The 16,326-nt window shown below is 45.6% G+C and overlaps 2 protein-coding genes across 3 annotated transcripts in view; one reads left to right on the top strand and one right to left on the bottom strand.

Moving 5' to 3' along the window:
• The window catches only part of LOC6043492 (secretory carrier-associated membrane protein 2), a 34,003-nt gene extending 23,592 nt beyond the window's left edge, over positions 1-10,411 (top strand). For both annotated transcript variants that reach the window (XM_038259838.1, XM_038259837.1), the window contains one exon: positions 9,860-10,411. In XM_038259838.1, coding sequence (XP_038115766.1) covers positions 9,860-9,869 — 10 coding nt within the window. In that variant the 3' untranslated portion in view covers positions 9,870-10,411. The remainder of the gene's footprint in view (positions 1-9,859) is intronic.
• Positions 10,326-12,145, bottom strand: LOC6043480 (bystin). Its single transcript, XM_038259836.1, has 3 exons — positions 11,613-12,145; positions 10,752-11,552; positions 10,326-10,684 (listed from the first exon to the last, which is right to left on the bottom strand). The coding sequence occupies exons 1-3, from the start codon at positions 12,035-12,037 to the stop codon at positions 10,435-10,437; spliced, it is 1,476 nt and encodes a 491-aa protein (XP_038115764.1). The 5' UTR covers positions 12,038-12,145; the 3' UTR covers positions 10,326-10,434.
• Between the last annotated feature and the right edge of the window lie 4,181 nt (positions 12,146-16,326).

Raw genomic sequence — 16,326 nt, 5'->3', positions numbered from 1 at the left:
GTCGAGGCTCAGGCAGTGGGCCAGCGAATATGAGAGCGATAGAAAGAGAACCAAACATAACTATTTTTAGTTCGGGTAGTTTTGAAGTCAACGTTTGGCAGAAATACATTGGATATATGATTTACATTAAATAGGAATTTACAGGAAGCCGAACGCGGGTAGAAATTCATCAGATTTGAGTTTCCATGCTCAACGTTTCCATTAGATTCATGATTTACATTAGATTTAGATTTACATCGGAGTAATTTCCATTACTTTTTGCTCATTACATCATATTCCAACATTACATTGAGTGAGTTTACATAAGAAACAGCAATTACGTGCTGTGTAAATTTACATATTTTTTGCTGTGTATACAATTATCATTTATGGTGATCCTGATACAGTCAAACCTCTTTTTACGCGAATTTTGGTTCTCGCGTAAAAAAAAATCGCGTAAAAAAAGTTCGCGCTATTTTGAATTTTTCGCGTAAAAAGAGTTCGCGCTATTTTGAATTGCTCGCGTAAAAAGAGTTTTCAGTATTTTTTAGTTTTATAAAGTATTATATATTTTTTAATAATAATATTGTAATTCCAGGTTATTCAAAATAGCTTCAGTGACCTGCGCTGTATATTTTACAGCAGGTTGGGATGTTCTGGGTTATCCAAGAACTTCCGGAAGTAATGAACTGATTATCTACCTGTTCAACAAGGGTGTGTACCAGTGTATCCACCATCGTAATAATTGCAGGTAGCTTCCGTTACCTACGATGGTTACCTTGTGATCTGTTGGAATGTACTAGGTCATCCAAGAACTCCCGGAAGTTATGGCCTGGATATCTACCTGATCAACGGGGTCTATATGACTATATTATCCATCGGTATAGCTTCAGGTAGCTTCAGTGGACCACGATGGACATTCTGTGGCATGTTGTATTGTTTTGGGTCATCCACGAACTCCCGGAAATTATTGCCTGGATATCTACCTGTTCAACGGGGGTCTGTATGCCCATATTAACCAGCGGTATAGCTTCAGGTAGCTTCAGTGGACCACGGTGGACACTCTGCAGCATGTTGAATTGTTTTGGGTCATCCAAGAACTCCCGGAAGTCATGTCCTAGATATCTACCTGATCAACGGGGATCTGTATGGGTGAATTAACCATCGGTATAGCTTTAGATAGCTTCAGTGGACCACGATGGACACTCTGTGGCATGTTGGTTTGATTTGGGTCATCCTGGAACTCCCGGATGTCATGGCCTGGATATCTATCGGATCAACGGGTGTCTATATGGGTGAATTAACCATCGGTATAGCTTCAGGTGTGTGAGTGTGCAAGTGCGGTGCCCGCGTTCCGACCGGCGTGCCGAATAAAACCGTGAAAAACCGTGGTTTTCCGGCACATCGCGGCGTGTTGTTTTCGTCGATCTACTCCGGAACCTGCCGCGAATCGGCGACCTATGAAGTCCGCGCCTGACGACCGCGATATCGTCAAATTTTGGTGAAATTTTTGTTCGACCTCACGGTTCAGTTCGGGCCAAACAAGAGACAATAAAGTGCTCCCCGCGTGGCCAGTACACATCGTCGTCATCGTCATCGTCCGTCCACACACAATAGTGTGTAGTTGTGTCGTCGTCGTCATCGAAGATCTGTGTGCTGGACTACCTACTTGGAAGAGTGGATGACAATTCGAAGAGTGCACAGTGGGTCGGATCGAAGCAAAAGCGCGACAAAATAAAAGCATCGGAAAGTTTTTGGAAATTCTGGGAAAAAATCTAAAGTGTAAAGTGAAGTGATTTTTTGCACCGCGGCGCACGCATAACCCCCCCCCCCCTCCTCCATTACCGTTTTGGGCGTCTGTACTCCACGTTAGGGGCGGCCCAAAACAATTGGGGTTTCGACTCCTTCTACCCGTGAGCGGCTGTTCCCAGGTTAGGGGCGGCTCCTACAGAGGCGAGCAACCCCCCTTCGAGCGTCTGTTCCCCAGGTTAGGGGCGGCTCAAGGAAATCGGTGTCCTGCTCCATCGTCGAGGTAAGCGTCTGTTCTCCAGGTTAGGGGCGGCTTACAGCAGATAGAGTTAGGACCCCCTCGAGCGTCTGTTCCCCAGGTTAGGGGCGGCTCGGAACAGCGTCTGTTCCCCAGGTTAGGGGCGGCTGACTAACAGTCCCAGTGCCAGGGTGGGACTCTAAACAGTCCTGGTACGACGGTCCTCCGGCGAGACAGGGGGTTGGTGATGGCTACACGCACCCGCCGTAAAAACCAAGTGCAGAGAGCTCCAGATGCGAGCCGATCCAATCGCCGACCCGATTTTCGGGGATCCAGGGATTGGAAACTCGGGACGTGGAACTGCAGGTCTCTCAATTTCGATGGGAGCGAACGCATTCTTTCCAACGAATTGCGGGTCCGCGGCCTCGAAGTCGTGGCGCTGCAGGAGGTGTGCTGGAAGGGGAAGGACCACCGTGAGTACGGGGGTTATACTATGTACTGGAGCGGCGGCGATACACACGAGCTGGGGACAGCTTTTATCGTGCTGGGCGAAATGGCGAAGCGCGTGATTGGGTGGTGGCCAGTCAACGACAGAATGTGCCGGTTGAGAATCAAGGGCCGATTCTTCAATCTGAGCATTATCAACGTGCACAGCCCGCACATGGGAAGCGACGCCGATGACAAGGACGCTTTCTACGAGCTTCTTGACCGCGAGTACAGGAAGTGTCCAAAACACGATGCCAAGATTGTCATCGGCGATTTGAACGCTCAAGTTGGCCAGGAGGAGGAGTTTAGACCGGTTATTGGGAGGTTCAGCGCCCACCAGCAGACGAACGAGAACGGCCTACGACTCATCGATTTCGCTACCTCCCGAAACATGGCCATTCGTAGTACTTTCTTCCAGCACACCCCCCTATACAAGTACACCTGGAGATCACCTAATGACACGGAGACGCAAATCGACCATGTTCTCATCGATGGTCGGCACTTCTCGGACATAATCGACGTCAGAACCTACCGTGGCGCGGACATCGACTCGGACCACTACCTGGTGGTGGCAAAGCTGCGCCAACGCCTGTCCGAGGTCAACAAGATCCGGTACCGTCGCCCGCAGCGGTATAATCTGGAGCGACTCAAGGATCCGGAGGTCGCTACCCAGTACGCGCGGGAACTCGATGCTGCGTTGCCTGACGAGGGCGAGCTCGCCGAAGCCCCTCTGGAGGCCTGCTGGAGCCACATGGAAGCAGCCATCAACGCAGCGGCATCGAGCGCCATCGGGTACGTGGACCGAGTTCGACGGAACGGCTGGTTCGACGAGGAATGTCAGGCGATTTGGGACGAGAAGAAAGCAGCGCGGGACAAGTGGCTGCTGCACAACACCCGTGGGAACAAGGAGTCGTATAAACAGTTGCGAAGACAGCAAACCCATCTCTTTCGGGACAAGAAGCGCCGCCTGGAAGAGTTGGAGTGCCAGGACATGGAACAGCTGTATCGCTCCAACGAAACGCGTAAGTTCTACAAGAAACTTAGCCAATCCCGGACTGGCTTCATGCCGCGGGCTGAAATGTGCCGGGATAAGGACGGAGGCATCTTGACGGACGAGCGTGAGGTGATCGAAAGGTGGAAGCAGCACTTCGACGAGCACCTGAACGGCCCAGAGGCGGAGTACCAAGGCGACCGGGGAAACGACGTCAGCGGTATGGTGGACGGCGAGGACGAGCCAGCACCCACGATGAGGGAGGTTAAGGATGCCATCAAGAAGCTGAAGAACAACAAAGCAGCGGGTAAGGATGGTATCGGTGCTGAACTCATCAAGATGGGCCCGGACAAGCTGGCGGCCTGTCTACACCGGCTGATAGTCAAGGTCTGGGACACAGAACAGCTACCGGAGGAGTGGAAAGAGGGAGTAATATGCCCGATCTACAAGAAGGGGGACAAGTTGGAATGTGAGAACTATCGAGCCATCACTATTCTCAACGCGGCCTACAAAGTGCTGTCTCAGATCATCTTCTGTCGTCTGTCGGAGCGAGCAAAGGATTTCGTAGGGACGTACCAAGCCGGTTTCGTGGAGGGGAAATCGACGACGGACCAAATCTTTTTGCTGCGCCAAATCCTCCAAAAATGTCGCGAGTACCAGATCCCGACGCACCACCTGTTCATCGATTTCAAAGCCGCGTACGACTCGGTCGATCGCGAAGAGCTATGGAAGATCATGTACGAGAACGGCTTTCCCGGGAAGCTGATCAGACTGGTGAAATCGACGATGGACGGGGCACGGTGCAGCGTGAAGATTTCGGGAGCGATGTCCGACCCGATCGAATCGCGCAAGGGACTGCGACAAGGCGACGGTATCTCCGGCCTCTGTTTCAACATTGGGCTTGAAGGTGTTATGAGGCGGGCGGGCTTCAACATGCGGGGCACGATCATCAACCGGTCCAACCAGTTCATCTGCTACGCCGACGACATGGACATTGTCGGCAGAACGTTCGAGGATGTGGCCAGGCGGTACACCGAATTGAAGCGGGAAGCGGATAAGGTTGGATTGAAGGTGAATGTGGCGAAGACGAAGTATCTGCTGGCAGGAGGAACCGAGTCCCTTAGGGCTCGCATAGGACCGAGCGTGACGATCGACGGGGACGAGTTCGAGGTCGTGGAGGAGTTTGTGTACCTCGGATCGTTGGTAACGTCGGACAACAACTGCAGCAGAGAAATTCGGAGGCGCATCATCACCGGTAGTCGTGCCTACTATGGACTCCACAAGACCCTACGGCCTGGTCATCTTTCCCGGCGTACAAAGTGCACCATGTACGAAACGCTGATAAGACCCGTCGTCCTCTACGGGCACGAGACGTGGACGATGCTCGAGGAGGACCTGCAAGCGCTTGAAGTTTTTGAACGGCGAGTGCTTAGGACGATCTTTGGCGGCGTGCGTGTGAACACTGTATGGAGGAGAAGGATGAACCACGAGCTGGCGCAACTCTACGGCAAGCCAAGTATTCGGAAGGTCGCCAAGGCTGGCCGAATCCGGTGGGCCGGACACGTCGCAAGAATGCCGGACGCGCTGGATGCGCGCCAACCGAACCAGACTATCAATCCGGTGAAGTTGGTGTTTAATTCGGAGCCGGTTGGAACGCGGCGGAGGGGGGCGCAACGTGCGAGGTGGTTAGACCAAGTGGAGGAAGATCTGAGAAGTGTGGGAGTTCCGAGTCGGAATTGGAGAGTAGCAGCCCAAGACCGAGTTCAGTGGCAGCGCATCTGGAGACAGCTCATGACCCGGAGGTTGTACGAGCAGTAAAAGTAAAGTAAGTATAGCTTCAGGTAGCTTCAGTGAGCCACGATGGACTCTCTGCGATCTGTTAGAATGTACGAGGTCATCCAGGAACTCCCGGAAGTCATGGCCTGGATATCTACCTGATCAACGGGGATCTGTATGGGTGAATTAACCATCGGTATAGCTTCAGGTAGCTTCAGTGAGCCACGATGGACTCTCTGCGATCTATTAGAATGTACGAGGTCATCCAGGAACTCCCGGAAGTCATGGCCTGGATATCTACCTGATCAATGGGGGTCTGTATGGTTATATCAACCATCGGTGTAACTTCAGATAGCTTCAGTGGACCACGATGGGCATTCTGTGGCATGTTGGATTGTTTTGGGCCATCCAGGAACTCCCGGAAGTCCTGGCCTGGATATTTTCCTGATCAACGCATAAATGTCCCATTAGAATTAGCATTCGCATTTGAGGACGAGTTCCTGGATGTCTCAACACAATCTAACATGTCACAAATTGTCCATCGTGGGCCACTGAAGCTACTTGCAGGTATACCGCTGGATAATATACCCATATAGACCTCCTTTGATCAATTAGATATCCAGGTCATAACTTCCGGGTGTTCCTGGATGACCCAAAACAATCCAACACGCCGCAGAGTGCCCATCGTGGTCCACTGAAGCTACCTGAAGCTATACCGATGGTTAATATAGCCATACAGACCCCCGTTGATCAGGTAGATATCCAGGCCATGACTTCCGGGAGTTTCTGGGTGACCCAAAACAATCCAACTTGCTGCAGAGTGTCCATCGTGGTCCGCTGAAGCTACCTGAAGCTATACCGATGGTTAATATAGCGATATGGACTCCCGATGATCAGGTAGATATCCAGGCCATGACTTCCGGGAGTTCCTGGATGACCTCGTACACACATCGCGAGAGTCTATCGTGGCTCACTGAAGCTACCTGAAGCTATACCGATGGTTAATATAGCCATACAGACCCCCGTTGATCAGGTAGATATCCAGGCCATGACTTCCGGGAGTTCCTGGGTGACCCAAAACAATCCAACTTGCCGCAGAGTGTCCATCGTGGTCCGCTGAAGCTACCTCTAGCTATACCAATGGTTAATATAGCCATATAGACTCCCGTTGATCAGGTAGATATCCAGGCCATGACTTCCGGGAGTTCCTGGATGACCTCGTACATTCTAACAGATCGCAGAGAGTCCATCGTGGCTCACTGAAGCTACCTGAAGCTATATCGATGGTGAATACACCGGTACAAACACCCGTTGAACAGATAGATATTCTATTCGTGACTTCCGGATGTTCTTAGTTGTCCAGAACATCCTAATATGATGCAGATTATACCGAAGCTACTGATGGTAAAAACCCTGATTGTGGTCCCCGTTGAACAGGAAGATATGACCATAATGGTTAAGACTTCCGACAGTTTAAAATCGGACCGCGTTATTTTGAATTTTTCGCGTAAAAAAAACCGCGTAAAAAAAATTTCGCGCAAAAGGAGGTCGCGTAAAAAGAGGTTTGACTGTACTATTTGTAGCTGTTTGACATGTGGCGTCGCGGTGTTCATCAAACATTCATAGCATGCTAAGAAAAATTTGATGCTTTTCTGGGGGAAAACCGATGGTTCCGAAAACCCCGGATGTATTGCCGTTGAGCTCGATGGCCCAGTCACGAAATATTCTAGCAGAGCTGGTTCTGTCAGAATCCTGCTAGAACGGTGGAACATTTCTGCTAGAATGCTCTAAGAATATCCAGCTCTCTAAGAATTCTGCTAGAATCCTGCTAGAACGTCGTGACTGGGGGGGCATGACCGAATCGACCTGGTCTCTTAGAGAAAGTTGTTCTCCAGACGATTCCGCTCATTTCTGGCCATCCTAGAAGTTTCTACATGTTTTCCCAAGGAAGGTAGGAGCGAATGAACGAAAATTCAAAATTTCCCATAGTAATTTCCATGTAAACTTGAACCCGCTTGAGACAAGCCAGTTTTCAACCAAATGAGTTGAAATTTGGTGTGAGAGTCCATATGGGTATGCCCTACAAGGGGAACCACACCAGAACTTGATCTGAGAACTTTTCAAAATCCGTACCCACCCTAATATATACGATTTCAACTATTTTTTATTAAATTGCTGAAAAGTATTGAAAATTGGTTTTTAGACCAACTAATTTAGTCCCATTGGGTATGCCCTACGAGGGGAACCAGAACTTGATCTGAGAGCTTTTCAAAATCCGTACCCACCCTAGTATATATATCTAATACGCAGGGTAAGACGGCCACCCATGTGGGGTAAGACGGTCAGTGCTAAAAAATAACCTAATAACTTTGCTAAATTCACCGAAATACCTACATGGTTGGCTGAACAGACTTCTCTGAACATCATAACTATTTTGGTTGAAAAAATCAAGTTTAAAATGTAAAGAAAAATGATATTAAAAAAAACATATTTTGGCTCAGTGAATTTCATATCATTGCGACCACATTTTATGAAAAACTGTGAATTTTTACTACAACACTACAACACTACAAACAAACACAATTTGATGCAAAATAATTAGTTTGTGTATTTCGATTAAAATAAGTAAATCAAAACTATGTGAACAATTATAAAGTAGCAATTTTTTGAAAAGTTTGACAGGATTTCATACTTTTCAATGAGTTTTGCTATATCCCAGGGAAGAATGTTGTGTTAAACATTTTGATTAAAAATTGATAGTTTTATTGAAAATGCTTTTCCTTATCTACAAATATGTCTTAACAGTCAAAAAACCGTCAAAAATATAACCTATATCAAATAAAATTTACAAATTACGGGTGGCCGTCTAACCCCCGGAGGAGGTGGCCGTCTTGCCCTCCAATAAATTATTTTTTAAAACATTTTTTGCAAATAGCTCATTGCATTTTTCAAACTTTTCCGAGGGACATAATCTAGGGAAAACTTCAATTTAACATGAAAAAATATTTGAAGACAGGAAAACATATTGTTTTGAATTTGAATAGAGGTAAACTAGAGTGTTTTTTTTAATGTTCTTAAAGCATTGGGACTCTCAGTATTTATAGGACCTATCCAGATTTTTAAATGAAGAAAATTACGCAGTGGTACCAACATTACAAAAAAGTTTCCCAAGGGATTACTGTCACAATTTTTTTTAAATGTTGGTACCACTGCGTGATTTTGACATTTCGGACGTGCACCATTCGTAACGTAACGTAAATTTTTGTCTTTTTCTCAGATATAAACATTTGTTGAAAAAATACTAATCAAATTGATGTTTTGATTACCGTAAAACGGGGTGACTTTGATAGGTTTGCGATTTTTCCGCAAAATGAAGAGCTCAATTGGAATACGTAAGCAATGGTTCAGAAACATACTGACCGTGGTAGAGAAGTGTTCAAAGTACCTCATGAAGAACTTTTCATAAATTTTTGAAATGTTTATAAAGTTAGTTAACTATAGTTAAGAAAATGTGGATGAAAGTCATTTTTTTAAACTTCTCAAAGTGTCATGATTTTCCCAATGACCATGATTTTTAATCGGAAAACGGAATACATTTTCGAATGCTTTGGACAATTTTCCACTAGGAGAAGGTTAAAAAAGTTTGTAAAAAATAAATAATATGTGTTTTTGAAACACAATTAGAAAAAATCTCCAAATTTATAGGCAAATTCAGTTGAACAAATTTCATGTAAAATGTAAAAACTTGTGATTCGTGCTTCGAATTCAGTATAAAATGCAATATAAATCGATAATTTTATAAACAAAACTATTTTTAACAAATTTCAGGCAAAGTTCCGACTTTTTAACAATTTTACCTAAAATTCATATGTATTTTGTTAAAAGCTTATAAACTTAGTTAACTTAATATAAACATTGATTTTTTTCTTACAAACTATATCAGCTACTTTAGTGATGGTACATTTAACGTACAAATAAAGTTTGAACATCTTAAATATGATTTTAACAAGAAAAACTATGACTATCAAAGTCACCCCGGAATTAAAACCAAGAATTTTTAACGTAACTATTTTTCTAAACACTATTGAAAAAACTTTTTTTCCAAAATAGTGCATGGACTTTGTGTGGCCTACCCCAGTACATGTTTTAAAAATAATAATCTTGAGAAAAACCTTACCTGTTGGAAAATATTCTAAAAACAAATTGAAATCCTATCAAAGTCACCCCGGTTTACGGTAACTTTTTATTTTATTTTGTTTTTTTTTTTTTTATCATTTTGGGGCGCCAGATTCTCCGAAAAAAAAAATGTTATCACTTTTGGGATGTGCAATCCTGAAAATATGATGAGAACGAGAATTAAGTTATTCAAAAACCAATTATTCCACTAAAATTTCGGCACATTTTGTTTGCATGTTTTTCAAAAGAATTCCAAGAATTGAAACACATTCTTTATTAGATAGTTTTTTCTCTCTCTCATTTGCTTGCTTTATTTTTAGTTTTTCTTCATCTTGCTACCCCCCGAACCTTAAAAATTCTAAAATGTTTAACTTGAACCAAACCAAACGATGCCGCCCACTCTTTCGCAAATAAAGCAAAAAAAAAAAACAAGTCATATCTCTTTGTCTGCTCACTACTTCTAGCGCGTATTGATAAGTCCGAAAATGCACTCACTCTACCAACTACTACGACTTATTCGTCCGGCCCGGTGCGCGCGCGTCCGCGAGTCCCGGTAGGTAATTCTATTCCCGTGAAAATTTGAACAAAAAATATTACATGAATATGAGAAAATATATGGTATTTTGTATGTGTTGAAGATTCTTGTGAACATTTTAAAAAGGAAAGACTAAAATAATATTCAGATTAAAATAAATTATTTGCAGAACAAAAACAAGTTTGAAAATTGTCCGTTGAATTTCACAGAAGAACATTACAGGAAAATGAGCCGCAAATTTTGCTCACACTAAAATAGAAACAGTTTAGAATAACCGAAAGTTAAAAAACAGCAAACGCTTGTTTTTTCCTACTTGCAGCAGTGCTTGTGTCGCAGTTATTCCAGTTTCTTTCAACTCTATTAGTGTTAGGGAAAATGTGTAACGAACTCAATTCAAGGTGTAGTTTTTGTATCCACAGTAACTCAGATGTATTTGCCTAAATACAGTATGTAGCAATAAAGACATAATTGTACAGAAAAACAAACTTGTTTTCCTCTTTCACCCTACAACTCTTCCTCATCACTTTCATCATCATCTTCTTCGTCGTCGTCATCCTCCATTTCCTCATCCTCAACCTTCGCAGACTTTCCGGACGGCCCACTCGCGGCGTCCTCCATCGGCGCATAGTCGGTGTCCTCCTTGTACTCCATGTCGGCTTCGTGCACCAGGCTGTCGCCACCCTCGATGTCACGGCACCGGGCCGCCACCAGCTCGCGCCGAATCTCCGGCGTGATTTTGGCGTGGGACTTTTTCCTGAAACAGACAAAAAAAACAACAGAGGTTAACATTGTTACTGGGGTGGCACGTCAATAAGACTTACTTCAGAAGCTGCAGCAGCGCGTCCCGCTGCTCCGAGGAGATGTCGTTCTTGTAGCGCTGGGCGAAGGTGAGCAGTGCGTTGTGCCACAGCGTGGGCAGCTCGCGCTTGTCCTGCTCGAAGCGCAGGAAGTGAAAGACGACCGCGTCCACGACTCGGTAGGGCAGCGCGTACCGCTTGTCCAGGATGATCCGGATGAAGATCGAGTTGGCGCCCGAGTATTCCATTTCGCAAATCTTGAGTAAACAGGCGGAGGTGTGCAGGACCGGGATGGTCGTCGAGCTGATGATGCTGCCGAAGATGATGGCCTCGCGGAGCGTGCAATCGCCGGACTCGAGCAGCGGCAGGATGATGCCCTTCATGAAGGCGGCCGGCTTGAAGAGGGCTTTCTTGAGCGCACGGTACAGGTAGAAGTTGAGCTTGTGGTACTCGGCCAGGTCGTCACGGACGCGCGGCAGCAGGGCCAGATTGTAGAACCGCTGGGCCATGTACTGGGTCAGACCGGAGGAAAATATCCGCGTCGCTTGGAACATGGCGGCGGCACTCCAGTTTTGCGGTTCCGTGATGAACAGGATCTGCTCCCAGTTGCGCAGCTTGGGGATGATTTTGAACGCTTTCGGGACGCGGCCACTTCGGTAGCGCTTCAGCACATCCCGAACGCCTTCGTACATTTCCCGGACCCGTTCGTCGACCTCCTCCATCTTCAGCGAACCGTTGTCGGAAAACTGAGTCTGAATTTCCGTCTGCTTCTCGGTGATTTTGTCCATGATGATATCGGCCAGCGTGCGTGTCTTGACGCCGTTCCTAAAAGTAAAAACCTGAGTTTTTCAAATTCTTCTACAAAGTCATCTCAAAGAATCTCACTTGTTCTGAAACATCTCCAGCGCGCGCTCGTCCTCCTCGTTGATCTTGATGTCGTCGAAAAAGTCTTGCCCGTCGACATCACCCTCCTCGCGGAACTCCTCATCCGACTCGTCCGAGGAATCTCCCCCCGCACGACCCAGCCGGTGCTTCTGCCGCTTGCTGGTTCCCTCACTCAGCGCCACCGACTCGGACAGCGACGGCCCGAACGAATCGCCGCCCAGCAGGTTCAGCTCCGCTTGCTGCTTCCGGGCCTGCTTCAGGATGCGCTGGCTCGTTTTGGCGTCGACAAACTCTTCCTCCTCGGCGCGCAGCCGAAACTTGCTCGACTTTTGCTTCTTGGACACCCGGCCTTCGGTGATTTGGTCGCCCAGGGACTGCTTCGGGGCACTCAGGCCCTTTATTCGGTGCGCCTTGGATTTGCCCATGGTGGATTAGCACGATTTTCTGCACTAAAATGCACCGAAACTGCGACCGAGCGATGGAACGCACGACCAAAAACGAACGTAAACAAAACCGCGTGTTGATTCGTTTGACGTTTTGGAAACTTGACGAAGGGGGAGATCATGGGCGTGCGCATATTCGTTGAGTTTAGTTAAAGAGGGTGGCTGCACGGTAGGGTGATTTAAAATAAAAATTATTTTTTTATTTATTTAAGATGTTTTAAAATCGGGTTATTTATTTTTGAGTGGATTTTTATTTCTAGTGGCATAACCACAGAGTAACCCAGTCCGAAGAAACGTCATTTATTTTTTTGGCTATTTTTTTTGCATATTTTAAGCATTTTGTGATTATTTTTGCTTTACTAATTTGAAAAATAAGCTTAATTTTTGATTATATCAAGCATAACAATGTAAATTTGGCCAATGTTGAAGTGTAAACAAAGAGGCCATCCTGCTCGTTCCTTACGTAAACATCAACTGACGTGAGCAGGATAGACTCTTTGTTTACACTTCAACATTGGCCCATTTATATTGTTTTGCTTGATATTATTAGTAATTTACAGAAAACGAAACTATTGGCACTACGCCCCCCGGGGCATGGCCTTCCTCTAACGTGGGATTTCTGCTCCAGCGCCTCTGACGAGACAGGAGAAACCGGGACCGACGTTTTACTTCACCATCCGATAGAAGCTCAGTGGATAAGGCGGGAATCGAACCCGCGTCTCATAGCATCATCGGGATCGGCAGCCGAAGCCGCTACCCCTGCGCCACGAGACCCACAGTAATTTACAGAGCGATAACTAAATATTTAACATTGTTAAAATTTATGTCTTGATCCCAAAATTTATATTTTTTATTTCTTTTTTATTTATATTTCGAAAAGGGAGAGTACGTTTATTACGTAACGCAAAAATTAGGATTATTAACCCCCTCTTCCCTCGTAACAAAATTTCCATGCAAATTTTGAAAAAAAATTTATGGAGCTTAACACTAGAGACCCTAAACAGGGAGACTGGTCTAAGCTTGCTAAATCGATCTGGCAACGTATGTTTTGAGCTTGGCAACACTGATGAGTTTTGCTGGGCGTAAAGGCAAATGCTCGTTTGGATACGTCAAACTCGCGTCTGTTTGGGTACGTCAAATTCACTTCGTCCAGTCTCCCTGTTTAGGATCTCTACTTAACACGGCCTTCGACCCCCTCCCTCCCCCAACTGCGTTTAGTAATAAAAGAACGCTACCAACGCTCATAAGATTTCACAGATGTTTAATTTTTAACATTTAAAATGAACCCATTAGTTTCTGAGATATTGGTACAAAAAATAAAAGGACACTATTTAAAAAAAATGAAAAACTTGTATTTTTTCAGTTAAAATTAAGGTGTAATTGGCTTTATGTTGAAAAAGGTGCACTCCATCAAAAAATCTGTAAAATACTTTTCGATTGCAAATTTGATTTTGCATTAAGAACCAAGTTGATTTTTCAAAAAATTGGAACTTTTCTGAAAATCTCCATGTATGATCCGGGTTTCGTGCTAACTAACTATTTTTACAGCTGGAAAACCCGCCACATGAATCTCGTGACAAAGGATTTAAAATGGATTTTACATATGGGTAATTCTCTACCAACTCACACGAAATCGAGAAAAGTTGCCCCGACCCCTCTTCGATTTGCGTGAAACTTTGTCCTAAGGGGTAACTTTTGTCCCTGATCACGAATCCGAGGTCCGTTTTTTGATATTTCGTGACGGAGGGGCGGTACGACCCCTTCCATTTTTGAACATGCGAAAAAAGAGGTGTTTTTCAATAATTTGCAGCCTGAAACGGTGATGAGATAGAAATTTGGTGTCAAAGGGACTTTAATGTAAAATTAGACGCCCGATTTGATGGCGTACTCAGAATTCCGAAAAAACGTATTCTTCATCGAAAAAAACACTAAAAAAGTTTTAAAAATTCTCCCATTTTCCGTTACTCGACAGTAACAAATTTTGGAACATGTCATTTTATGGGAAATTTAATGTACTTTTCGAATCTACATTGACCCAGAAGGGTCATTTTTTTTCTTTAGAACAAAATTTTTCATTTTAAAATTTCGTGTTTTTTCTAACTTTGCAGGGTTATTTTTTAGAGTGTAACAATGTTCTACAAAGTTGTAGAGCAGACAATTACAAAAAATTTGATATATAGACATAAGGGGTTTGCTTATAAACATCACGAGTTATTGCGATTTTACGAAAAAAAGTTTTGAAAAAGTTACTTTTTGCGTTTCTCTTTGTTTCGTCGTCCGTGTCTGTCGCGGGTGACCATGAACGGCCATGATCGATGACGACCAACTTTTTCAAAACTTTTTTTTCGTAAAATCACGATAACTCGTGATGTTTATAAGCAAACCCCTTATGTCTGTATATCAAAATTTTTGTAATTGTCTTCTTCACAATTTTGTAGAACATTGTTACACTCTAAAAAATAACCCTGCAAAGTTAAAAAAAACACGAAATTTTAAAATGAAAAATTTTGTTCAGTTGATTATACTTCCATCATCGGGCTACCTACGTTGGAGCCAGCCATAACACAATTTTAGTGCTCCGTTAAATTTTCAACTTTTTCACGCCGCGGGTGAAGTGTTTAATCGCGAACTTGCCGCCCGGAGATGCCCAAGCGTGGCGCTAGGCATGGCAACTCGAGTGCAGCACCGGGGACCTCGCGGAACCCGTCTCCTGGCCGGATTACTAAAAACAATCCGGCCAATAGTCAACTCAAGCCTTCCACCGCGGCGACAGCTTTAGAAGGCATTGACAAAACAAAGCTGCATCCACACTATCGCAGCCCGTACCAGCTACGTGTGAAGACAGCTAAGGCAGGCCGGCAGGCCTCCGGCGTCCCCTCCGTCACCCCCGTCCCCACACGCAACGAGTTCGAGCCGCTGAGTGGTGACGATGAGGACAATAAAGACGACTGCAGCACCAGCAGTAGCGACGACGACGACGACCCTGCACGCGGGTCGAAGAAAGCTGGAACCAGCAAAACTGCGGCGAAGGAAAGAAGACCTCCGCCGATATTTGTCGTCGACACACTAGCAGATCATGTGGACGAGCTACTGGAGGGTCAAACCTACTGTTTGAAGATCGGTAAGAAGAATGTGCAAGTGATCACGTTGTTAAGAGCGAATTACGATAAAGTGTTGATGGTCCTCAAAACACACAACGTGAAATACTTCACATTCGATCCGGCTGAAACGGTGCCGGTTAAAATAGTCCTGCAAGGGTACACGGACCGGCCAGTGGAGGACCTGGCTGGGCACCTTGCCGACGTAAACGTTCACCCCCGGGACATCAAGGTGCTCTCAAGAACGACTACGGTCACAGGTACTCACGTGCTGTACCTACTCTACTTCGATCGTGGTACCGTCAAGCTCCAGGATCTCCGACGGAAAAAAACGTTGGACGGTTTCTGGGTGACTTGGAGGTATTTCTCAAAGAATTCGACAGACGCAGCCCAATGCCACCGTTGCCAAAAATTCGGCCACGGCTCAAGAAATTGCAACCTCCCGCCGCGCTGCGTCAAGTGCGGCGAAATGCATTTCACGGAGAAGTGCAAACTTCCCCAGAAAGCGAGGCTGAGTGAAAGCGACGCTCAGCAGCACCGATCGCTTGTCAAGTGCGCGAACTGCGATGGCAACCATACAGCGAACTTCCGTGGCTGTGCCGCACGTAAAGCATACCTCGAGGAGCAGGCTAAGAAGAAAAAGAAGCTTCCAGCGACCCGGCCGCCTCCAAGATTAAGCCCAACCGTTCCTGTAGCTGGACAAGGCGCGGCAGATCGGATTACTCCAGCGATTCCTCCCGGCTGGGGAGGTTCCTACGCAAGCGTGACCGCGGCGAGCGGTACAGTTCCGGAACAAGCAGCTGTGTCCGGAGATGACCTATTCACTCTGCCAGAGTTTTCGCCCTCGCGGGGAAATGTTAACTCGTTTTCGTGCCTGCCGGAACAAGGCAGAACAGTTCATGGCTCTGGGAGAGCTCATGATCAAATTCGTTTACAACGGATAAGCTGCCTCGTGCAGCGCTGCTTTTCGGCGTCAACAGACAAAATCATTCTGTGATCTAGCTTTAAGTTTTCCTCTAACTATCCCCTTTCTATAGCAATTTTGTAGGTTTTTTTTTCCTGAACTTTTTCCTACTTGTGATTAGCCTTTAGAATAACCAATTGTGTCGAAAGACAAATTTATCAACACATAGCTGAAAGGACCTCCAAATCTCTATTAGGTTTAATTGCAAA

The sequence above is a fragment of the Culex quinquefasciatus genome, chromosome 3 (assembly GCF_015732765.1).
Source record: "Culex quinquefasciatus strain JHB chromosome 3, VPISU_Cqui_1.0_pri_paternal, whole genome shotgun sequence".
In the NCBI taxonomy this organism is placed as follows: domain Eukaryota; kingdom Metazoa; phylum Arthropoda; class Insecta; order Diptera; family Culicidae; genus Culex; species Culex quinquefasciatus.
The sequence above is the reverse complement of the archived record's forward strand: the minus strand, read 5'-3'. Positions and strand labels throughout refer to the sequence as shown.